The sequence below is a fragment of the Peromyscus californicus genome, unplaced genomic scaffold (assembly GCF_007827085.1).
Source record: "Peromyscus californicus insignis strain IS unplaced genomic scaffold, ASM782708v3 Scaffold_18__1_contigs__length_77618521, whole genome shotgun sequence".
Classification (NCBI taxonomy): Eukaryota; Metazoa; Chordata; class Mammalia; order Rodentia; family Cricetidae; genus Peromyscus; species Peromyscus californicus.
In genome coordinates, this window is record NW_026294480.1 from 63,641,875 (window position 1) to 63,668,425 (window position 26,551).

Below are 26,551 nucleotides of genomic sequence, written 5' to 3' on the forward strand. Positions count from 1 at the left end.
GGTCCGGAAGTGGCTGTGGCCTTTTTCCCTAAGCAATGCTTTTTACTTGCGCTTTCCTTTTATTTCTTCCCGTTTCGGCCTCCTGTGGTTCCCTGCCATTTACCCCCAAAGCTACTGAGTGCGCGGCTTCTGTCCCGCCAGTGACCTCTGAGCCTTTCGTTTGTGGACCCTAAGGGATGTCAGGGTTTCCTGGGGTGTGCACCTGTTGGGGTCCCTCCTAATTTTCTCTTTTTGTAGTCATTTGCATTTTCAAGAGTGAGAGGCTCGTTGGAAATATGCTGTATTACTGTGTGGTGGACACTTGTATTCAGAAGGCAGTGTTCAGTGTCCAGCACCCCCTCACGCCCCCAATAACTCGCCTTTCCAGGCCCCCTCCTTTTTGCATAGTCTGCATCCGGGCCTTAGACCTTCTAGGCCCTGAAGAGAGAGGGAAAGAACTCTATGGTAGCTACTGGAAAGTACCGGCCCCTTGCCAAGGGGAGTAATTGACTTAGTATAATACCATTAGGTAAGACACTCTTTTACCTCTAGTTTTCCATATGAGTTTTGTAGATGTGGGGAAGGTGTGTTCAATTATATATAGTTCTTGGAATGATTTTGAAGTCAGGCATTTTTTCACTCTTTCAAGTGTATCAAAATTATGAAAACCCTGTGTATCCAAATACTGGCTTTTTTCCTTTATGCAGTATCGTTTTCATTTTTATTCAGAATGTTACTCGTTCTTTATTGGCCTCGATGATGTGTAGAAAGCACGAGTGAAGGAAACTGACGTGATACATTGATTTATGAGCTCTAGTCAGCTGAATCATGAGAATCCAATGCTTAGGACAACACATTATTTTTACTTAGTGCTATATGTGATTGTTTGTTACTGTATGGTATCTGAGATTTTGTTTGGAATTATAACTAGATTTTTTTTTTTTTTTTTTTTTTTTTTTGGTTTTTCGAGACAGGGTTTTTCTGTAGTTTTGCGCCTTTCCTGGAACTCACTTTGTAGACCAGGCTGGCCTCGAACTCACAGAGATCCTCCTGCCTCTGCCTCCCGAGTGCTGGGATTAAAGGCGTGCGCCACCACCGCCCGGCTTATAACTAGATTTTTAAAATAAACTATTCTCAGTTGCTGAAAGTTCGTCAAATACTCAAATTAAGGATCTTTATTATTAGTGGTATTGAGACTGCAGCAGAGGAAGGGATGTTTCTTTGAGTATTTTAATGGGGGGGATAGGGAGGAGGGCAATAGGAAATGATACAGTACCTTCCACATGTTATTTAATAATTTCAAAATTGCTTGTGTTATACCTTACTATTCAAGTTGAATAAACAGGAACGTTTCAAATGTAGTTGTAGAAAGTATGTTCTGCAGCCCAATAAGTTTAGCTTCTGTAGTAGTGAAAAGTGTTGGGAGATGTTATAGATGACTTTATTCATGTAAAGATTGCTACGTGCTACCCTTTGGCACTCCAGATTGATATTTCTGTATGAGCCTATGTTTCAGGCTCTGATAAAGAGCACAGGAAGCTAAAGTTGTTAGAGATAGTAATTTGTTCGTTGTATTTATGGACAATTTAGGCCATAGTTTCTTACATATCTTAACTTGAGAGTAGTAGCAAATGCAGTTTGTCAACTATTAAGTTATCCGTAGAAGTACATACTGTGGGGAGATAAAGCTGAATACATGTGTGTGGTGTTTATTGTTTTCATGTAAAATAGCAAAATTAACCTAACATACTAAGATCTGTGGGGAAGCTGCAAGGTGGCTAGGCACACAGAGACCCTGATCTTGATTTTGATTGCCAGTGATGGATTTCTTGCTCTTTTCCTTTGCTTTCCTTTTTCCTTTTTCCTTTATTTCCTTCCCTTCCCCTCCTCTCCCCTCCTCTCCCCTCCCCTCCCCTCCCCTTCCCTCTTTTTTCTCTCTTCCTTCTGGTAGCTCTGCTGTAAATTTCTCATTTAGAGTCTTCTTGGGTCATTTTCCTCCTACCAGCAAAACCTGACTGTGTCATTCCATTTACAGACATTATTGCCTTCTCTGCGTCTGGAAGAGTATTTTCAGTTTTCATGTCATGATGTCCACAGAGTTGTATATAAAGTGATATATCTATGGTTTTCTGCAAGAGTGCGTTTAGCTTTCCTCACTGTTGTGAGGATTAAATGAGTAAATACAAGTAAGTAACTTACCTGAGTGTTTGGTACACAGTAAGTGCTATGGTGTACCCTGCATTCTCCTTCTTCGGTGGAGGGTTAATGATGGAAAAATGGTTCGTTTTCATATATTATGTTTAAAAATTAATTTGGTTTCTTATACTGCCAGACCCTTTCTCTACATTTTCTCTTTTTTCTTGATTTCTGATATTGATAGTGTTTGTGGTTTCTTTTTACTTTAGTTACTTATTTATTACTACTCATATATATTACTGGGTTTTATTTTTATTTATCCATCTGTCATCTATCTATCTGTTATTTATTTATTTATTTTTGTGCTTTCTCTGATTCTCAAATACATAAACTGAAGCTAAATTTGTTTGGCTTTGATTGCTGCCTTCCTGGTCTCTATGTGTTTCATTCTCTTTCCCCCATGACTCCTAGATTATAGCAAGTTTTGTTTTAATGACTTGGTATTTCTCTCATCTTAAGAAATGATTCTAATTGTCTTCTGTACCATGTGAGCAGCTTTCCTGTGATAGCCCCTCACCCCTGAAAATGTATGCCTGCTTCAAGTTCTCTACCTGCTCCCGGGAGCACCTCTCAGCTGCTGACTAGTCTGCTGTCTGCAGTAGAATTGAACTGACCACAGACATTGACAAATGGGGTTCTCAGCGGCTTGACAGTCCCACATCCCCTGACCCCACTCATCCCTTGTTGCAGTTTCCAAACTAGCATCATTTCATGGAATGTTGACACAGCCGCCAAGTTCATTGGGGCTGGGGCTGCTACAGTTGGGGTGGCCGGCTATGGGGCTGGGATTGGGACTGTCTTTGGAAGCCTCATCACTGGTTATGACAGGAACCCTTCTCTGAAGCAACAGATCTTCAGTGCGATTCTGGGTTTTGCCCCCTCAGAGGCCATGGAGCTCTTTTGCCTAATGGTGGCCTTTCTCGTCCTCTTCCTCTTTCTGAAGTGGCTGTCTCCACTTCTACCTCCCATAGTTCTTTTATGGCCATGCTGCCCTCTATGTTCCTTTTCCTATACCTCCTCAGGAAGTCTGGGCAATGTGCTTAGCTCAGGGTTTGATAGAACACAAATAAATACTGTATTAATAAGAAAAAATTATTCTATTAATCTTCTTACATTTCAACGTCATTTGTTTATTTTTCCCAGAAACTACACATTTCTGTGTAGTTCTCTTTTGTCCCAGTTTGATGGTTTTATATGTTTTTTTCAAAACAACTCCTGCTCCCACACTGCACCAAGATACTCTTCTTAATGTCACCAGTGATCTCCAGATGTTGATGGTCTCCAGTCATGGTCATATTTGGCCTATCAATTGTTCACTTCCTTCCCCATGATGGTTTTTGTTTTTAACTTGGTCTGTGGCCATAGTCACATGCTTTTCTTCTTGGTTTTTCCTTTTAGGCTTGCTCTGCTGGATCCTTCTGTTCTTTGCAAACATTTGTTGTTGAAGTGCTCTACCGCTCATTATTTTGGGCTCCTTTCTTTTCTTTGTCTCCTTTAGGTGATATCAAGACTTTTAAATTATTCATATATCATTGATTTACATATTCATATTTCTTATCCCTTCTCTCTCTAACGCTATTAATCCATCTAGTTGTCTACCTGAACGTTGACATTTGTAAATTTAAAAATTATTTAAAAATACTCTGTGTGTGTATACATGACTTCTCCTCTATATGTGCATCATATATATGCAGGATTCCATGGAGGCCAGAAGAGGTTGTTAGTTTCCTTGGATCTGGAGTTAGGCAGTTGTGAACTGCCTTATGTGAGTGCTGGCAGCCAAACCAAGGTCCCCTGCAATAGTACATGCTGTCAACCACTAGTCTTTTCTGAAGCCTCTCTTTTTGCATTTTTAAAGAATGGTGCAAACATTTCCTGTTATAGTTAGTATTTCTATTGCTGTGAAGAGATACCATAATGATGGTAGCTCTTATAAAGGAAAGCATTTAACTGGGGCTACCTTTAAGGTTCAGAGGTTTAGTCCATTATCATTGTGGCGGGAAGCATGGCTGGAGGAGTGGAGAGTTCTGTATCTGGATTGGCAGGCAGCAGGAATAGAGAGAGAGACACTGGGCCTGGCTTGAGCATTGAAACCCAAAACCCAACCCAGTGACATACTTCCTCCAACAAGGCCACACCTCTTAATGTTACCACTTCCTGGTGATGAAACATTCAAATCTATGAGCCTATGGGGGCCATTCCTATTCAAGCCCCCACAATCTCAATGTGAGCACTTTTCCTCCCACAACTATTCTATATATTTTCATCTTGGTTAGTGGCAACAGTATGCAGCCAGTTTCTGTAAGTTAACTCTTTGATATTGAGCTGCGTGGCTGCACAACTTTAATCCCTGCACTTGGGAGGCAGAGGCAGGTGGATCTCTATGAGTTCCAGGCCAGCTTGTTCTACAGAGTGAGTTCTAGCACAGCCAGGACTGATACACGGAGAAACACTGACTCCTGCCTTTCTTTTATATTCTGCTAAGTCCATCACCAAATAGTCTTCACTCTGTCTATGAAACATGTCTGGAATTTCCCAGTCTCCATTGCCTTTTCTGTTAGTACACTGATTGTGTCTTGCTTGGATTTCTCTTATGTTAGCCACTGTAGGATTCTAGGTTTTGTTTTTGTTTTTTTGTTTGGCATGAATTACAATATTCATGTTTTTATTGGTTCCTTTTTTTTTTTTTCTTTTTTCAGTCCTTGCCTCCTGGTATTGGTCAGACTATTGCTTTTTAAAATGTATGTCAAATTATATTAGGTCGTAGGATTCTAAGTGTACCACCTTATCCTGAAGATACATCTTAAAAGACAGTCAGGATGTCAATGGAAAAAGTATGAATTCCAAGTAAAACCTGAGGTTTATTGTAATGTATCAGTGTTGGTAACATGGGATTTATTAAGCTCAAACTGTTTATACTTTTCTTCTATTAAATTTCAGCAGAGTCAGTGTCCTCTCCCATAAGGTGTCATCAGTCCAACTCATATACAGTCTTTCCTATTTTAAAAATGTGATGCTCAGAACTGAAATCTAGTTAGAAGCACATGCGTGGGAAGGGACTAAGACTTGCACGGCCTCCCCCAAACCTGCCACTCACAACTGCACCCATTAGCTGCCTGTTTGCTAATGGGAAACAAGAGAATGAGTGACATTGGGGTATGAGAGAAATGAAAATCAATCTTGGGGAGAAAACTCTATTCAGTATTCCAAGTTAAGTTACTTCCTACAATTGAACCAAACACACAAAAATGTAAGAATCACAGGAAACTACCAATACCTAACATTTTAGTCAATCAACAGCAATTTTATGTGGTTTAAATAATCAGAAACTCTCCTAACTGCTCACAAGTACATACATTCCTAATTAAATGAGTAATTATATACTTCCCTTCCAGGCAGCGATTCCAACCATATCCCTAAAGACATTCTGGGTAACTCTAGGGAGAAGAAGTCCTACAACCTAAGAAAAGATTTTATTTTGTGTTCTGTTGATGATAAATGCTCAAGCTGAACAGAAGCCTTGTACCTAAAACTTAATAAATCCCTGCTCTTTTTTGCAAAAGTGTAAGTTCTAAGATCTTCTGAGCTGTGCAGGTCACAGACCAACTAACCAACCAACCAAACCAACAAAAAGACATCCTCACCCCCACCCCCTCCCCCCAAGCAAAAGTAAGTATAGGGTTTGGAAAGATGGCTCAGTTAGTAAGAGCACTTGGACTGAAAGCATGAAGACCCGAGTTCAAATCCACCACCATTACTAGCAAGACATAGCTGGGTGTCCCTGTAACCCAAGCATTGTAGGTAGAGACAGGCAAACCCTAAGTATCCTTTGGCAGCAAGTCAAGCATTAGACACAGCTTCTGCTTTAGTGAGAGGCCTTTTGTGAGGCAGTAAAGCAGAGGGCAATAGAGGAAGACACGAAAAGACCTGCTCTGGCCTCTGTGTGGGAATGGACACACAAGTAAATGCAGCAGTGTGGTTGTGATATAAGTCTGCCTTTTTGTCTAAAAATTCTGTCTGTCCTTGCTTTTGAAATATTAAAAATATGAGTCTTTAAAATAAATCTGTTGTCATGTTCACAATTATGTTTTCTTTTCCTTTTTTAAAAAGTAAAGTCTAACAAAATAATAGGAGGAAAAATCCAATTATAGACTATCACCAGCTGGTTCAATGTAATTTTTATTCTGAATTCCCTTTAGGTATCAGCCTACTTTTCTTGACAAGGGTCCACTTAAGTAATTGCTTCATTAGAAACATGCATTTATCCCCTCCCAGTCTGTAAGTAGAACTCCTTGGCAGAGCTGCAGGATTTGAACACCTGCAGTCCAAGCAGTGTGAAGAGGAGCCATAACTGACTATTAAGAGCCAGAAAAGAAGTCCAAGTTCAAAATGGTGTTCTCAATGATAGTGTTGTAACTAACTTGAGCTGACCTAAGCGCTGGCGTCTGCACTGCTCCTTATCAGCATCCAAAAGGGCATACAAAATGCTTTGTAAACTAATTTAAAAAGTGTCTTGTTTATTCAGAAGCAACTGTGAATGGTATTTGTTCAGACCAAGATCACATCAATTGCACACCAGCCAACAACGTATTAGTCTTCTAAGAGAGAGGCCATGTATCAAAGGCACACAGTATTAAAGATAAGCTTCTCAATTCTCAGCTGTTCTGAGCTCTCAATAAAGCTACTGATGGACAAATTGGGGTGGGACCCAAGTGGCTCCACCTGCAGGCTCCCCTTAGATCCCTGGCTTTGGCTGAGAGAGGTGTTGATACGGATGTGTCCTTTAGTACTCTCAGGAAACAAAACGTGGGCTCTCTTACAGCGCTAACCAGTCAGCCTCTCTGAAGAGGATTGCACCCATTTTCTCCAAAATGGGAGCAAAACACTGGCGATTTCTGTGTACAGGGCTGGTAGGAGCAAAAGTAGACTTGATTTGCTCTAGCTGACTTAAAAGAATTTCGAACTCTCATCTGTTCTTGTGGTTGATTCTTGGATATTTTGTATTTGATATTTAATGAGAGGGTAGTATTTAAGAAATAAAGGAATAAAGTATTTAAGAAACTTGTTCAAATGTATGTTATCAAAACCCTAAGATTTAATTTAAACTATATTTCTGAGGCTCCTGAGGCACAGATTACTTACGGTATACAGTGTTGTCATATGTGAGTGAGCTTATTAATATGTGTGCCACTTGACTATGGTTCACGTAGCCTTGCTTCACCAGCAGGTACACTAAAGTGGGAATGGAATGTTTCACAGATTCCATCCCAGGTTCAAACCAGTATTCTAAAGCAGTATTTCTTTAAAATAAAATTAGCTAATTTTGTGAAGTATTGAATTGATGAGAAAATTGGAATATAGTTAAAATGTTAACAATTCAGATAATATTTCTAGAAAGGATCTGATTCTTAGCTGTCTTTTCAGTGCTATTGAGCTTAAAGCCCTTTATTTTACTGTCAATTGAGTGACTGACAGGCATCTGGAATATTGACTTTTAAATGAATTTGTCTCTATATTTAGGAATTTGTTAGCGATTCTAAATATGGAATTAAAAAAGTGATGGAACAGTCTGTTTTATAATGATGTAAGCTGCTGGATTTTGTTTTCAAAAAGTTAATGCTAACAATAGTCTTGGCTCTGCAGGCATCTGTGAAAAGAAATAATTGTGCATGTTTGTGTATGTTGGAGCACATATCTCTATGTGTCCCCTTGTGTTTATGTAAGTCTGTCGAAGCAAACTATGGCATTTTAAAGTAGTTTTTATACATTACCCCATCTTCCTAATTAAAGTGTTTTTGTTTATGTGAGTGTGTTGATGTGTGTGCATATGCATCTATGTGTGCATGTATGTGAAGGCATGTGGCCAATCATGGGTGTTATTCCTCTGTAGCTGTCTACATCTTTGTTTTTGAGTCAGGATCTCATTGGAAACACAGACTTGCCCATTAGGCAAGTTTGGCTGGCCAGTGAGCCCCTGAAATCTGCCAGTTTCTGCCATGTTTGTGTGATAAAACTTTATCAACTAAACTTTCTCTCTATCCCCAAATTCAGGTTTGAATCCATATGAGTTATGTGCTTCTGAGTTACAGATGTAGCTCATTCAACAGAGTGCTTGCTAAGTACTCAAGTACCATTGGCTTCCTTCCCTACCACCACAAAATACTGGGTGTAGTGTCATCTGCTTGTGATCTCAGGACTTAGGAGGTAGAGGCAGGGAGCTCTGATCACTTCAAGGTCATCCTCAGGCACATAGCAAATTCCACTTTGAGGGCAGCTAGGACTTCATGACGCTCAGTCTCAAAAAAAAAGAAAAGTGCTCTTAGGAAAATTATAAACACTGAAGAAAGAAATTGAAAGAGACACTAGAAGATGGAAAGATTTCCATATTCATAAAGAAGCAGAAATGTGACCCACAGATTCAGTTCAGTCCCCAGAAAAATTACATAACATTCTTTCACAGAAGCAGAAAAACATTAAATTCATATGAAAGTTCAATTGAATTAAAGGATTCAGAAAATTTTCCACATAGCTACAGTCACCTGGTTTTCCATACAGACGCAAGAAATATTCACTGGAGAAAAGACCAGAACTCTTTGTAGTCCAGGCTGGCCTCAAACTCACAGAAATCTGTCTGCCTCTTCCTCCTGAGTGCTAGGGTTAAAGGCATGATCCACCATGTCTAGCAGAAAACTGGACTTTCAAATGTAGAAGAATGAACTAGATCCATGTCTGCCAGCTGCCTCCAAACCTAATTCAAAATGGATCAAAGATTTTTAATGTAAGGCCAGAAACCCTGAAAATGTTAGGGGAGAAAATAGGGAAATATTTGAAGATGTAGCTATAGTAAGGACTTCTGAAAGTGACTCCAGTAACTCAGGACATAATCCCGAGAGCGGACAAGTGAGGCTGCAGTGAACAGAATGCCTCCATAGAGCAAAGGAGAACACAGAGCAGTGCTTCTCAACCTTCCTGATGCTGCGACCCTTGAATACAGCTCCTCATGTGTGCCGAGCCCAACCATCAAATCATCGTCATTGCTGCTTCATAACTGTATCTCCGCTACTGTTAGGAATCCTAATGTAAATACCTGATATGCAGGATAGCTGATACATGACTCCTATGAAAGGTCCAGTTGACCTCCAAAGGGGCTGCAACACACAGGTTGAGAAGCACTGGTACAGAGTGAAGAGACAGCTCCAGGTTAGGGGTATACCTTTGAGAGCTGTACATTTGATAGAGGATTAATAGATAGACGATATAAAGAGCAACTAAATACCCCCGAGCAAAGTATCCCAAGCACTCTGGGTTAATAATGAGATGATGAGATCTCACAAGAGGTGTGTTGACTAGTTGATGTAAAGGTAAATACTTGTAAATCGATAAGGCATTTTGGAATTAATTACATTTATGCAAAAACCACTGTACTATAGGAAATAGTTCGAACAACTGAAGTATGTTTTAGATTTAGTGATTATAATGCCAGGGGTTCAAGCTTAAATGTTTCAATTTTTTACATATTTGAAGTGGGTACATTTGATCATTTGATATCTTTAGGAAGAACATTACTTTTCCTACTAAACTTCAGATAGAAATTACCTTGATAATTTATCATTCTGGAGGAGTCATACATTAAGTTTTAGACATTTTTAATTTTAGATATTCTCTGGGCTCTTTGTACAATTTCCTGTAGGAGGGTAAAACTGTGACACTTTATAATTACACACCCTCTTGAACACAGAAGATAGAGGCTTATAATAATTCAGCCTTGTTTGTGAAGTGGAAGCAACATTCAAAGTTATATTGAAAATTTATAAAATTATTACTTATTTAAGATAGTATACTAGTATTAACTTGAAACTGATGATTTTATAAATTTGCAGTTGGCAAAACTTTTACTCAATGTCAATTTATTTAAATATCAATTTACTTTTGAATTTTATAATATTTGCCTTTTTGAATATATTGCAATTTTATATCACCTTTTCTTACACAAGAAAAATGATAATCTTCTTTTAGACTTTCAAGAAATGTGGGGGAATTACTTATTTTGTTTTATGAATATGGGTATTTTGTCTGTGTCTGTGTAGGTAACACCATGGACATGCAGCACCAGAAGAGGCCAGAATAGGGCATGGGTTCCCCTAGGACTAGTGTTCCAGACAGTTGCTAGCAGCGTTGTAGGTGCTGGGAATCAAAACTGGGTCCTCTGCAAAAGCAGCCAGTGCTCTTAACTACTGATCTAACCCCTTCTTTTATATTTTAAAGGATTAGCTGGAAGAGATCATGTTATGTGATTATAGAAGAATTCGTTATAATAGTTTTTTATTTTTATTTATTTATTTATTTATTTTTTGGTTTTTGATTTTTCGAGACAGGGTTTCTCTGTGAAGCTTTGCGCCTTTCCTGGAACTCACTCTGTAGCCCAGGCTGGCCTCGAACTCACAGAGATCCGCCTGGCTCTGCCTCCCAAGTGTGCCACCATGCCCGGCTCTAGTTTTTTATTGTTAAGGTTTGTACTCTATTGATTTGTACTTTTTATGAAATTTTCCTTATGTATTTTAAATTTTCATTGATTTCTTTTTGTTAGCATCTTTTACTATTAAGCATATTTTATTTTTACTCAATTAGTACATGTGTGAATGTCGCTAATGTGTAACATGAATTCTAATAGGTCTTATAATAAAAGCCTGGTGCCAGATATTGGGGTAAATGCTGAAAGATCAGAGAGACAAAGGAACAAGCCACAGTTATCACCTCTTACCTCTAGGACTCCTCAGCCTGAAAAAGCCTGTAGCTGAAAGGGACACTTCTGCTGAAAAACCTTTAGTTCCTGTCTCCTCACGCCTTATATCCCTATCTCCGCCCAGCCATCACTTCCTGGGATTACAAGCATGAGATCTCAAGTGCTGGGGATTAAAGGCGTGTGATTCCCAAGTACTGGGATTAAAGGTGTGTGCCACCACTGCCTGGCTCTGTTTTTTTCTCTCCTAGACTTGAGTCAATCTCATGTAGTCCAGGGTGGCTTTGAACTCATAGAGATCCAAATGGATCTCTGCTCACGGATGCTAGGATTAAAGGTGTGTGCCACCACTGTCTGGCCTCTATATTTAATCTAGTGGCTTGTTCTGTCCTCTGATCTTCAGGTAAATTTATTAGGATACACAATGTATCATCACACTAATGTGTGTGGGTGTGCTTGTGCAATGGTGTGTGTGAAAGTCAGAGGACAGTTTGCAGGAGTCCTTTCTTACTTTTCTCCTTTTGTCACATAGATTCCCAGGATCCAATTCAGATCATCACGATTGATGACAGGCACTCTTATCTGCTGCTGAGACATCTCATTGGCCTATTAAGCATATTTGAATGAAGCACATACAACCCAGGGATAAGCGGGTTATAGGTTAAAACATTGCTTTATTCAAACTAAATAATACATATTTAACCCCATCCAGTATAATTCAAGAATATCCAGCCCCAGAGTGATTTACCAGAACTATCACTATGAATTCATAGACGAAGAACCTCTAAGCTTAAAAATTGAGAATACAATCACTAAGTCTCAGTTTCATTTTTAGCCACTTCCACCCTGCCCCCAGAACACACACATATTGTTAGATGGAGAGTTAAGCATGTGTGGCCAAGGACACTCCTGGTTGATCTTGGTGACTCCTGGATGGAGATGAGAATGGGTAGTGGAGTAGTACTGATGATTGATGTCTTGTTCGGCCTTTTCCCCAGTGGCAGCTTTCAAAGGTCTACACCTGAGCCTTTGCTGGTCAACATTTTACATAAATCACTGGAACCCTTAGATGGGAGCTTTTCAAAAATTTTAGTGACAGAGTCAAATAGAGATGATAATGTATTGGATTAAGAGAACAAACCACCTAGTCAATATAATCTCAACAACTGAAATACAAAATAAGAAAATTCACTCCTGCAAAAACACCAAGAACCAATATCAAAAACTGTATACACATCTCTATATATACTGTATATACATATAGATATATAGACTGTAGTATGGTGTTATTCAGGAAATAAAATTTGTTGAGAAATTTAGGCCAACAAGTTCAAATGGGAGACAGAGGAGATCTAGATGTAAGAGGTATGATTGTAAAGCTTTTACATAACACGGGAGAACATCTATTGACCCACACTCAATGATGCCAGACTCATAATACTGACCAAAAGATACACATTTTGGTGAATGAGTTTGATGAGTTGTATTTCATTAAAATTACAATCTTTCATCATTATGAGAAAAGGAAAGTGACAATGTAGGAAAATACATATATTTACATATATGCTCTCATCTAAAATAGACAACAAACCATGAAGAAATGAAAACAGATTAATAGGAACATCAGTTAGGAAAAGAAATGAATTGAAATCATTGGCAAGTTTGAAGATAGGAATATATTCACATCTAATAAGTATATGTAAAGAATGCAACACCCATTACTCCTCAGTGGATGTGAATTAAAATCACAATGTGATGCTAGGATTTGTCCACCATTGTAGCTAAAATGAACCAAAAGGGAAATTATCGTTTAGGACTCTCACACTACAATCAGAATCTGGTACAATTTTAAAGGAACTTGTGTATATAGTACTCAAACTGAACACATGGTTTCTTCTTTTCTAGTAGTTCCACTTGTAGGAATGAGCCTACCTGCCCACCCCCCCATGCAGAGATATTTCTAGAATGTTCATGGCAGCAATGTTTGTAGTAGTCAAGACGTGTAAAGTTCCAAATGGCTATCAGTAAGAAAACAGAAGAATAAATTAAATTAATATGATTAATTAATGTCCTGGATGATCTATAACTGTAGAATATAGTATGGATTGATCTCTCAAATATGTTTATTCAAAGAACCTGTTTCTTTTGTTAGAGAGAGGCTATTTACTCTTGAGAAAAGGGAAATATACAATTTACTCATGTTGCTATAGTAATTTTATTTAGCCCATCAGTTCGGCCAATTATTTGCCCTAAAGGGCTTCTGTTTTTCTCATCTGTAAAATCTGCAAGTCATTATTGAACAAAACTATGACTTACTGAGTTCAGCAGTTGGCTCTCCTATGCAGCATTTTACTTTTATCTTTTTTGAGTTTATATAGCTGAAAGACAAGTTTAAAAATTACCATCATTTGATAGTTGTATTCTCCTTTTACATATTGATTTTGTTTTTTCATTACAGGTCGCCAGAAATGGAAAGGAAAGTGAGCAGAATTTGTCTTACTTCTGAGCCCAACATAACTTATTTTCTACAAGTGTGTTGGGAGGGAACGGTAGGATCTGGTTTTGTCATTACACTGACGGATGGCCATTCGGCCTGGACTGCGACAGGTAATCTTGATAGCGAACGTGTTTCAAGTAAAAGTTAAATGATGTCCTATTCTTTAGGAACTCTTCAAGTTAATGTGTTTCTTCGTGGACACAGGTAACATCAATGCTCAATTTTCGCTGTTATGCATTTCTGATTTGTGTATAGGTCTGTAATATTTGATGTTATTTTCCAGACTCAACACTGTTTACAGTAGCTAATTCTGCTGGCTATGTCAGTCTTACAGCTTGGACTTAGTAATAGCTTTATAACAACCTCTTTACAGAAAAGCTAAACAACACTTTAAAATAGTTACCTCCTCTTGGGACCTGAGGAGGGTTGGGGACAAAGGATGTAGATTGGTTGGGGCCAAGAGATTCTGCTGGATTGTAGGTGTGGCATTCTCAGGCTTTGCTCTGACTTCATCTAGTTGTATAGCTTGTGTTACTTTTGAATGGATATGTACTGTGCTTCTAAGAAAACAAAACAGACCCACAGCCTAACATTGTAATACAAGGGTTACGTTTTTATGTGGAAATTGGGCAGTTTTATCATACAGACTTGTTTTGTGACAAGTTTTTACTGATCTTTTAAACTGTGAATGGTTCTCAAGTCTTCCATAGTATATGGCAGGGGAGCCTCTTTAGTACAGTGACATGTCAGTCTCAGATTATGGCAGGTATAAAGTTAAAAATTAGAATTATATTACTTTCAAATAACAAGATTTTAATTTTTTAAGTATTTTAACAAAAAACTAGTTTTGTAGTTACATAACACAATTATTTTTGGAGTTGTAAATGGTATATTAGATGAAAATTTAAGAGATCATTTATATACTATTTATATATTCTAACAAAGTTTCCCTAAGATTTATCACTATGATTATCTCTAAAATTAAAATCTATCATGAAATTCTGTTTAACTCCTGAATGATACAAATCCAGAACAATCAAAATGAATTCAAACTTACAGTTTTTTCATTTGTCTTTCACACAGCAAATGAGAAATGTTTACATTTCTGTTTTAGGAAAAAAAGGGATTTCAAGGGTAATGTGTGCAGTACTCCGTATGTTTGTTATTTGAGATGTAAATTTCTTGGTGAGAAATATCAGCTGCTGACTGCTTCTGGCGGGGTAGCAATGAGGGAGTTAGGTTTGTTATGCTAGCACTATGGAGTGAGTATACCTATGTGACAACTCTTGTTTGAAAGAGTAGAGAATGTGGATAGCTAAAACCATGGTAGTGGCTCTGTGTGGACCTTTGTTGCCCAAGTGGACTCAGCAGACTGTATTTATACATACATATATACATGCATATATAAATATATAGGCAGTAATTGGAGAAGAGAGTTTTAAGTATATCATAGTAGTTAGAAAAAAGAAAACAGGGCTGGAGAGATGGCTCAGAGGTTAAGAGCACCAGCTGCTCTTCCAGAGGTCCTGAGTTCAATTCCCAGCAACCACATGGTGGCTCACAACCATCTGTAATGAGATCTGGCGCCCTCTTCTGGCCTGTAGTCATACACACAGACAGAACATTGTATAAATAATAAATAAATCTTTAAAAAAAAAAAAGAAAAAAGAAAACAAATTGATCACTTCACAGTTAGCATGTTTGTAAATGAGAACTTCAGTTTCCTATTTATTTACATCACACATTTATTACAAATTCAGTACAGTCTTAATTTTATTCTCTAATAAATGTAATTTAGTATGACAGAAATGTGACAGGAGACTTCCTTCTGTCTTCCTGGTGGCATGTTGACATGTTGGCTTCCTAGAGTGACCGTATTTCAAGCATGGAATTTTATAGTGCAGTCTGTAATAATATATTTTCTCTACTATCCAATGAAGTTTTAGATTTTGCATATATTTTGTGCCTTGTATTATTCATTTATATCTTCTTGTTTAAATATTACGGCAAATGTGCAAGCAAATATTAAAATGTATCTTTGTTATGTAAGGCTCATTACATACATGTCATATGGTACTTTACAGACATTACACAATTAAGAGAATTGAAACAATTACTAAATGAAACATGAAAGTGGGTTTCCTTCCTATACCTCTTCCTGTGTTTTAGCGTTCAACTTTTTGATTGCTGCAACCTTCAATTATGGATAATTTTTTCTCTTTTCATTTAAATGGAAAGGATGTGAGGTTTGTTTCATTCTCCCACGCACTAAGCTTGCCCATTTCTTTCCCATTAGCAATGCTTTATCTAATGAATGTTTGGGGACCTAATTATCATGTGGCCTGTCGTCAATCCCTTCTGTATTACCGAGTGTTGTGTCACAGGGTATTTCACAAAGTGGGTTAATGATTGATGATCACTATTGGAAAATAATTGCTTTGGTAGTAAAAAACTTCTATCACCTATTTGTTGGGGGAGTGTCTTTAAGTTTGTTGGAGATTAATTGAAGACTTACTGATATTTTACTGTCAGATATTTATATTTGAGTATAATTTTTCTAAAACAGGTGTTTTGTGAATTATATGGAAATAACATTACAGAACTCATAGCAAGGCCTTTGTGTAAATAAGTGTCTGATATGAGGCCACCCATATTCTCAATGGCATAGGTTGGTGTCTTCTGCTCTCCAACTTGGCTTAGGATGAATGCGTGCAATCTTCACTTACACATGGGAACAGTCTACAAATAATATCAAAATAGTGTTTTTGGAATTTCTGCTAGTCTGAGAATAGTTCCTCATTTTTATGTTCTTGTTTGTCCTCTCACCTTTTGATGAAGTCGCTGAGCTTTAGTCTGGATGGATTTTATTACCATGTTTTCATTCCAGCCAGTTCAAGTTTAGAGCAAGGAATGCATACAACTGTGCTGTCATTCTTAATGTAAAAATAAGCTGGCAAATAAGTAATTTTTCCAAGATTGAGGTTTGGAGCAGACAAAGGAAATTTCATGTTTCTTTAAATAGGAAATATTTGGTCAAGCTTTGAAAAAAACAGGTTCCTTTTTCACATAATTTTTTTGTATGTTGAAGTTTTAAAAATTGAATTTATATTTGTAAACCTCCTTCTAACTTCAGCTCCTCCTGTGTCTTTCCCATGCCCTCTCAAATTCATGTCCTTTTCTTTACGTGTGTATTTCTCTATGTACATATAAATACAGTCTGCTGAGTCTGTTTAGTGTTGCTCATATGTATGTGTTTTTAGGGCTGACCACTTCTGATTGGATAACCTATCAGGGGCTCATCCCTGGAGAAGACGGAGTCTCCCTTTCTCAGCAGCCATAAGTTGCATCTAGGAGTAGGGACGACTTCTGAGATTTCTTCATCCAGACTAGATGTCACCTGGCATTGCAGTTATATAGGTTTGTCTTTAAGCAACCATGATATTGAGATTTTGTGGATGTAGCTTTCCTGTGATACATAGAAAACACTGTCTCCCAGCGAACATCAGGTTTTCTTGTTCTTAAAATCTTTCCACTCCCTCTTCCCCAATATTCCCCGAGCCTTTAATAAAGGGATTGTTGTGAGTGTATCAGTTGGCATTGGGAATTCTGCAGTCACTTGTTTTCTGATTTCTATAATGCTCTCTATCTTCTACAAAAAGAAGCATCTTTGATTAAGGGTGAACATTGCACTTACCTGTGGGATCAGGGGGATCAGGGTAAATATTTAGTATTCAGAATGGAGTTAGAAGTTACACTGGTTTAGGAAAGTATTAAAAGTAGATTCTCCTTTATTGTTCATGACATTACCAGATAGAAGTTCTTCACTAGGTTTACAATACTAGGTATAAATTCCTTCCTATTGAGTGAGCTTTAAGGTCAATTAGACAATTGTTGGTTTCCCTCAATTTAAGTGCCACTGTTGTACCCTTGGGAACATCTGGCCTGACTGTTCATTATTGTGGTTCATACCCATAACAGCTGGTAGGACTGCTGATTCCCTTTCTCCCTTGGAAGCTTGCATGGTACCTTCAGATTCTATAAGAGATAGTTCTCAGAGAAGATTTCCAGTTCAGTTTCTGGAAGGTTGACTCCTCCCAACCTAATCTGAAGTGTATAGAGTCTTCAGGAATGGAGTTGGTCTTACTTTCAAGTTCTGGAAGGCATTCAAGGGCAATGACAATAGCCTGTATTATTGGGGGTCTATTCAACTCCTCAGACCAACAACTTGAAAGGAGATTTCTCATGCCTGGCTCTGGAGATTTTGTTAATTGTCTACAGCTCTTGGAGGGCATTACCACCCTAAGTGATATCAGCTCATTTTGTGTGTGTGTGTGTAAACTGGGGAGACAAAAAGAGGACATACAAATATATGTATATATGCATGCATATATGTCTTCCTTTTGTCTCCCCAGTCAACTCCCCTTTCTATATTTTTTCTATTTCATTCTTCATAGCACTGTGTCCTACTATCCCCGTCTTTCTTGCCCCTGTGGTTCTTTATTACATACCTGGTGTCTGTCCTTATTCCAGGCTATATGCTCACATTTAAGGATACAAAACTAGGCTCTAGCTCTATAAGGAAGTGTGAACACACAGCATTTGTCCTTCTGGATCCGAGTTACCTAATACAGTAAAATATTTTCTAGTTCCATCTATTTACCTACAAATTTCACTGTTTATTTTTCTTTACAACTGAATAGAATTATGTTGTAAATATGTACATTTTCATTTATCATTAATCAGGTGAAAGAAGTTTATTTTCTTTCCATTTCCTAGCTCTTTTGAATTGAGCAGCAATGAACATGGCTGAGCAAGTATCTATAGAGTAGGATGTGAAGTCCTTTGAACATATGCCAAGGAGTGGTATAACTGGGCATGTCATAGGCCTACTTTTAGATTCTTTGAGAATTCTCCATTGTGTTGGTACCAGTATATATTCCCACCACATAGAGTGAGGCTTCTCCTTTCCCCATAGTGTTGTCAACATTTGTCAGTTGTTTTCTTGATCTCAGCCGTTCTGACATACATAGGAAAGGAAAATCTTTTCAATTCAGAGACTTTACGTAGATGTCCTTCACCAAACCAAAGCTGGGGGTAGGGTTAAAAAAAGTAAAGTATTGGAAAAAAATAAATTTGAGTTACTTACACATACTGTAATATGGGGCATGGGAACACATGGGGCAGTGTAATAGCCAGATATTACTGTTAGGGTTTACTTGACAAGGGAAGTGGCCTAAAACAAATGTGTAGAGATTGTTAAGTGCTCAAACCTGGACTTTGTCAGCTTCTTCCAAAATACTTGATAAACTACTTGTCCTAGGCTAAATATTAAGAAAGAAGTGTGCAAAGATTAAACTGTTTAAAAGAAATACATGTTTAAGGTATAAAGGATTTTGAGAGGCCAACACTATAAGAAGATTTCTGTGCAGTATCCAAATAGTAAAACTGATCTGCAGGCCTGTGATGACACAGAAAGATTGGATCTTGGGAATTATAAAGATAGGAAAATCCTGAAAATATGTGAGCATTCTCAAAGGATAGAAAGTATTTTTTTCTCCTTTTGATTATTCGATAGGAATCATTTTTTTCAGTTTTAAATAAATGTTACAAGTAAGACCTGTAATAAGCCTTGGAAGATAAAATAATGATGACTTGTAAAATAGGTTGTTAAGAAGTTTATAATGTGAAATTAAAGTTATATAACACCCAATAGAGAATAACAAAGCTGGGTGAATTTTCTGAAAAGTTATTTGAGGAGGAAGCATTCAGGTCATTTAAAAGGCTATTGTTCTTGCCTCTACATAAATCAACACCTGAAGTGTGGTGATGGTTCTAAACAAATGCGGTAGGAGAACTCTTTTCCTTTTCAGTATTTCAATTGCAGGTATCTTCTTAGTAGTCCAGTGTAATGTCAGCAGGTAACAGAAAGAAGTGTGACCGAATACTGCTGACATGATCCCTCAATCCCTAAGCAGTTCTGTTGGCCTGTCACAGAGAACAAACATAACAGTGGAGTTCAGGATAGTCTTCAGCTCCTCCAGAGAAGGAAAACTGATGCCTTCATTGCTAACCCACCAGCTAGGACTGTCTATATTTCCTATTCCATTCATAGGTGAACTCTTGGTGTTTGATGACTTGAGTATGCCAGATATCTGCTAAGGTCAAAATACTCAATGTAGAAACATGCAAATCGTGTTCAAAGAACCTAGGTTTTAGTTGAGACCAAAACAAGGGGAGAGGGGAAACACAAAGCATACACAACCTCTTTGTAGAGAAATGTATCCCATAGCACTTCCCCTTTCCTATTTAATCAAAAAGGAAGGTTTTATTTTTAACATAGTAATGGTCTTTCTGCATGCTGTGAATATGTGTTGCTCTCACTGGTTGATAAATAAAGCTGTTTTGGCCAATGGCAAGGCAGGATAAGTTTAGGCAGTACATTTAAACCAAAGATGGAGATGAAGGACAGAGTAGAGATGTGCCAGGAAGCGGCCCAAGAAGCAAGATGTGAAAGTACGGTAAGCCACCAGCCTTGTGGAGATACATAGATTAATAGAAATGGGTTAATTTAAGATGTAAGAACTAGCTAGTAATAAGCCTGAGCCATAGGCCAAACATTTTATAAATTAATATTAAACCTCTGACTGGTTATTTGGGAACAGGCCAGTGGGAGAGATTCATCTCTACAACCTGTTTATATTCTTGTTGTGACCTTATTACCATGGCTGTTCTTAGAAGAAGCCAGCACCCTTTATCTTAGAGCTGGCCCCATCTCTCCCATGAGTCAGGCTAAACTCTACCTACCAAAGGAAAGGTAGAATCTTCTTAGGCTCATGTGTTTCCTCTCTCAAATTAGTTTGTTGGCAGATCTCTGGTGTTATATATGTACTGCTTCATCCTGCTGAACACATTTCACACTCTTTGCTGTGGTCTATGCTAGCCTGAGCTTTATAGGAAAGGCAATTGTAGAAATATATTGCTTAACCAAGTTGACATATGACAAAATACTGAGAGTACCACTTTTAACTCAAATCTAATACTAAACTCTTGTCTCCCTTGTCTATCACAACCTGAGACTAGATCTGTTGTTTTAGCACTACATCTCCCACGCAGGTGTGTGAATTCAACCTCCCTGGTGATTAGGGAGTCCCACATGCTGAATTCATATCTATTGTGATATGTCTCCTTCTGGAACTCCAGAACTATGAAAAGAACATTCTGCCCTCCAAAAGCACACAGAGTTACAGTGGAGGAGCTAGCATGCTGCTATCATTATTTAAAACAAGGAAAACACTGTAGACAAGATGAAAGAGCCAATAAAAATGTGTTCTTATTGCTGATTCTAAAACTTTAACAGCTGGCCTTTCCCATGCTGAATAATGTTACATAAATAATCCAGCCAGGAAACAGAGGGGCTATGAAAAAGCCTACAGAGTGATAGATGGCCTTGGCCATGGTGCTTATCACACCCAGTGGAGTTACAAGGAAGTGACTGGTCACTGGAAGATACTGGTGAACTGGTTCTGGCATGTGCCATCAGCAGCTGCAGAATCTCAGTTACCTGGGTCATGTGTCACCCATTCTACAGTAGTTTTCTTTCTAAGTGTACTGACACTCCTTAATCTATCCCATAGGGGCCTTTTCTCTTCCATCCAGATTTGTAATCTTTTAGTCATGGAAATCTAGAAAAAGATTGAATCTCCAAAAATAAATATTAACCTTAAAAATCAAGCTTAAGCCATGTATAATTTTAAAAGAGCAAATATCCAGTGCAGATTATTTCATGTTCTTACCCACATGACCTAGCCAAAGCTGATGCCCTGCTTCTTACTCCTATAGTCTCCTTTCAACAAAGCACGTGCAGTCACAGTTAAAAACCAATGCAGAAGGTGCCATGAGAGTGAGGAACAGACGTTTGACCTTAAAAAGTAAACGCAGCTTTTCCATGTATGTGCAGACAAAGCGGCAGCAGAGAACCACCATTCAAATGGTGGGTAGAATTTGGGAACAAGTCTCATTGCAAGTTTGGGTGAGAAGGTCACAAAAGCCTTCCCAGCCTTGAACTCGGAGAGCCCTGGACTCAGTGTTCTCTTCACTGGTCTCTATGTCTATTTCCTAGCAGTTTCTTGATTATGGGCAAAGAGCTCTCGAGGAAAGAACAGATTTCATTATTGTTCATTTGTTTCTCAAAGGTAAATTCTTGGAAATCCCATTGTAGCTGTAATTTCTATGTTTGTAAAACGCACCCAGTAGTTCATCTTTCCCAACGTTCCATGAGGGCTCACTTTAATCTTTTAGAAGTCATGGGAGACATGATTACAGCAGTGGTTACTTCTGGAGGGAAAATGGATCGGCGTAGTCCTCTTCTTTAGGAGTATCAGTAAGAATGAACTTACCTGTTGCCTTACACCATTTATGGATATCCACAACAAACTAGAAGAAGAAAAGCGAGGACAACAGAAAAGTAGTTAGGTCTTTAATGGATTAATATTTTCTATATTTTTTCCTCGCCTTCTGTGTATTTTTATTAGCTGTGAGCCAAGGCTACACACACACTCACATTGCTGCCCCCATGATTGCCCTAGAATAACATGAATCACTAAGTAAAAGCTGGTTCCTGCATTCCTCAGAATCTCCAACCCTGTGCTCAAGAAATGGTTAAAAAGCCCCCTTTAGGATCGCAAGATAAAACCTCTGTGATATGATTTTCTCATCATTAAAAAATCAAAGCCTATGAATTACAGAGATGTATAAAATATATATACAAAGAAAAAGATTTCCAGTAACAGTATAATATACTAATAATTATGGAAAGTCATCTGTAAATATTTTTAAATTTTATTTTCACCAAATGAAATGAAATGGAGCATACTGGCTTTAACTTTAGCCTACTTCCATTTAACAATATCAAAAACATTTACACAACTTACAGAAATTTGCTATTTAAGTTATATACCATATACAAATAATTACAGAGCATTCCACTATAGCTTGTAATTTATTTACACAACAATTTGGTTACACACAAATTGTTTCCACTGTGGAAATGACATACATAAACGATAGCATGGCTCAAATCACACCAGTGTCTTCAAGGTTAATTTATTTCATGCAAGTACTTAAATTTAAAAAAAATGGGACCCTGTTTCCACTTAGATCTGCCTGGAGATGATCCAGGATAAGCTGCACATGTCAGCAAGGGTGTTGACTGATTTCCTCCCATATCTCAGAGTTAGTAGGAAAACTACACTTCACCCTACCTGTAACTTGTAACCACACATTTTAGAAACATGCTTAATATTTATATTTCATAAACTTCTAATAGAATAGGGGACATTACATTTTAAATAATCCCCTCACCTCATTATGAATCTCTGTGTGATGTACTACATGTGTTAGGAGAGGGACTCAACAGTGCAATAGCATATTAGAACCCACTTCTGAACATTGCAGGACATTGTACAAGGTAGAGGTTCCTCAGTCTATGAAGCTCTTAGCAGGAAATGGATGGGCCCCAGGCTGAACAAAAGACACTAGAAATTTGGAAACAGATGGAGACAGAATAGAATAGCAGACATTAGAGATTCATTGGTAAGCAGAGGTGGACTGTGATGGAATATTCAGTGTGCACAACAGCCTGAATGCCAGTTGACGCTCATGTCTTAACAGCCTTTACACAGTCATAGTGCAATGGGGCTGAATTTCCATTTAAATAATGTGGGGGGATGTATTTACTGAAAATTTGGATTGAAGTCACTTTTTTAAATCTATAGGCTGCAGTATTTGTGTGACCATTAAATATGAAATTAAGTTTTGACATCAAAAAATATTGGTTGATAATCTTGATTGATTGATTGATTGACTTTGGAATATGGTCTTCAGAGAAAAACTTAATGTGTATGAGAATATGCAGCCCACCACACACAGTCAAAATAACTGCAATAACATATGCCAGCATGTTAATGATTTTACCTGGGAGGGGGCAGTAACAGTGAGTATATTTCTTTAACTTTTGTGAAACATGCTTTTGCAGGAAAAACATGGTTAGATTAATGGCAAGTAGATACATTTGAATTTCATGTTCTAATTTCTATGTGTTTGCTTTTTCTGACCATCAGATTCTTTCCTTGTGGGTTCTGTTCTTTTTATTATTACTATTTTTTTTATTTGTGTGATTCTGTGTCTCTGAGTGAATGTCATGTGTGTGGGTTTCCACAGAAGACAGAATGGGGCACTGGATCCCCTGCAGCTAGAGTAACAAGCAGTTGTGAGCTGCCCAAAGACATGGGTGCTGGGAACTGAACTCCTATCCATGGAAGAGTAGCTGGCACTCTTAACCAGCAGTGAGCACTCTTAGCCACTGAGCATCTCTCCAGCCCCTTTCCTTTGCTTTGTTCTCAGGAAGATGTGGAAAGTCTTACTACTTGCTCTCTAAATCTTTGCCTTTCCTCCTTTTTCTTTTTGCCTCTATTCTCCCACACTTACTTCTACAACTCAATGTTTCATCTGAATTGAAAGTCTTTTAAGGGTGGCCAACTCATTTGCTCTTGGAAATACAGAATGAACACTATTAAGTAAACTTCTATCTGTTATGTAAATTCTTAATTCTTTGGAGAAAGGCAGATGGATTGAATTTACCCTCTAATGCCTTGACTTCAAGCATTTTCAACCATCAGGAAAAGAAAATCATTTACATTTAGGACTGACAAGAAACAGACTCAGTTGTCTCTAAAATATATGCATTAAAAATAGTCTGCCAAGGACTTTATATAAAGGCAAAAGATAATAAACTTAAAATGTATATACTAGTCAAGGAAGGCTATATGCATATAACAGAGTGTGATCCAGTTTCTAGAACTAAATGCCTTGTACTAAATAGAAAATTAATACCAAATAAATAATATTATTTTTTTAATGATGAAGCTCAATTCTGTCTTGAATGAAATGAAAGTCATCTATCTGGGATTACAAGGATCAAAACTTGTAACTTTGTAAATTTCTCTGCTTTTTCTAGTTTATGGCAATAATGGCAAACATGTCTCCATGCTTTTTACATACCTTATAAAATACTGGTCAATCTGGTATTTATTATGCCATTCAATTATGTACACTCTGAGACTTTTGAAAACTGGAACATTTCCAAGAACCAGGCAAAAAATGAACTAGTACCAAAAGGAAAGAAAGAAAGGAAGGAAGGAAAGAAGAAAGGAAGAAAAGAAGAAAGGAAGGAAGGAAGGAAAAAGAAAAAAAGGCTGAATGAATAATTTTGTAGTATTTAAGTTTACTTTTGCCCATCATATTTTTCTATAACTATGTTAGTTACAAAAAGTGTTAGTAGATGTCATGTTGAAGAATTGTGCTATATAGAATGTGTTCCTATCAGAGGAATAGAACCATTATTATTCCATTGTTCCACACTCCCATGACAGGGTGTCAAGGTCAATTTCTCTATGCTGCAGGCAGGATTTTCATTTTATGTCTTTGAGAACTATCAATTCTTCAAGTACCACACAGAACATCTGAGCAACAGATTAATTGATTAGTTGAGATTAATGTGATTCAAGAGGAATAAATATAAAAATTACTTTAAAGTATTAATTGTGTTTATTATAATCCCAGAATGAATGAATTATGCCACATTGACATTTCTGCTCATTTTCTAACTGTTGATACTTAGACATTGTTTTGAAGTGACAAGAACTCCAATTAAATAATGCTGAATAAATCATTAAGGCTAAAAAAGTCCCAGAATCAAGAGTATCTGACAGTTGTCACCATAATCATGTTACATGCCAAAATAACTCCAGAGGTGGTGAATTATAATAATTTACTCATCTCTGTTTTACTAACTGGGGACTAGTGATTCTGACCTGTGCATATGTGTGCTTACTTCCAAAGTCAGGATGGGTTCTCTCTAACGTTGTCTCATTTTATTGAATTACCTGTCAGTTTTTCTTTTGGTGACAATAGTTCAAGATGACAAACCAACCTGTGTTGAATGCATTTCCACCCTCTACAACATCATATCTTTTAACATTCCATTTCCAAAAAAAGTCATAGGACAACACACAATAGTACATAATCAATGGAGCTGGAAAGCCATCTAGCTAAAGTCCTAGACATGGGATGGGGGACTATTATTTTAATTTATTCCAATGGCAGTAGTGAAGTTTAGATCTTATAATAGTGCTCTGCCTGCCTACCATGAGGGGATAGGAATGGTTCATTTTCTATCTCCTGTAGAAACAAGAGATAAACAACCCTGTCTTTAACCAAGAAAGGGAGCCAAATACTGAATAGCAGTCCACAAGTTTGTATCAAAGTGGCTTAGTCATTATTCTTCTAGTTCCCTTTAATGAGTTTGGGTGGAAAGTAAATAAGTTACATACTTAAAATGTAAATTAAATTAGAAAAGATATTTGAAAACTTGGGCCATAGAGTAGAAAAAAGGACGTAAAATGCCACCTTTTTCTAGAAGAAATTATGAGATGTTCAGACTTTAAGACACTTTCCCTAGCTCTATAAAGAACCTTGAATTAGTATACTGTTGTCATGTTCTACTTCCACATACTTACTAAAAACAAATGTATATGAACTGAATAAAATGGAGCATTCTTATTATGAATCTATACAGTTCTTTGCATGTGTACAAGAAGCAGCAAGAAAAGTCCATCAAAACACATGGAAATTTACCCTGTTTACACTTTTTTTCTTGTAAGAATTCTGACAGTCATATTGATTTCTCCTCTAAGAACAAAAGCTGAAGTATTTTGGAGTATTTGTTTAAGTATAAAAAATGTGTTGCATTTGTTTAACTTTTTAAGATGTATTGCATTTGTTTATGTTGTGTTATATTTATTTAACTAAGAACAGATGGGTTGCATTTGTTTATTTTGCATAACAATTGTTTAACTATGTAAAGATGTGTTGGATGTGTTTAAATATGTAAAGATTGTGTTGCTGTTTTACCTTGCCTGCCTAAGGCACCTGATTGGTCTAATAAAAAAGCTGAGCAGCCAATAGTGAGGAAGGAGGTTTAGTTTAAATATGTAAAGATGTGTGCTGTTTTACTATGCCTGCCTAAGGCCCCTGATTTGTCTAATAAAAAGCTGAACAGCCAATAGCAAGGAAGGAGGTGT

The 26,551-nt window shown here is 37.5% G+C and overlaps 1 protein-coding gene and 1 pseudogene across 5 annotated transcripts in view; both read left to right on the forward strand.

Annotated features, from left to right (window-relative positions):
* The window catches only part of Xrcc4 (X-ray repair cross complementing 4), a 257,737-nt gene that overhangs the window by 111 nt on the left and 231,075 nt on the right, over window positions 1-26,551 (forward strand). For 3 of the 5 annotated variants that reach the window (XM_052743628.1, XM_052743626.1, XM_052743629.1), the window contains exons 1-2: window positions 3-508; window positions 13,374-13,522. In XM_052743628.1, coding sequence (XP_052599588.1) covers window positions 13,384-13,522 — 139 coding nt within the window. In that variant the 5' untranslated portion in view covers window positions 3-508; window positions 13,374-13,383. Of the gene's footprint in view, window positions 1-2; window positions 509-13,373; window positions 13,523-26,551 lie in introns of those variants that run through there. The other 2 variants (XM_052743627.1, XM_052743630.1) reach the window with 2 other exon arrangements.
* LOC128113188 (uncharacterized) lies at window positions 2,805-3,677 on the forward strand (annotated as a pseudogene).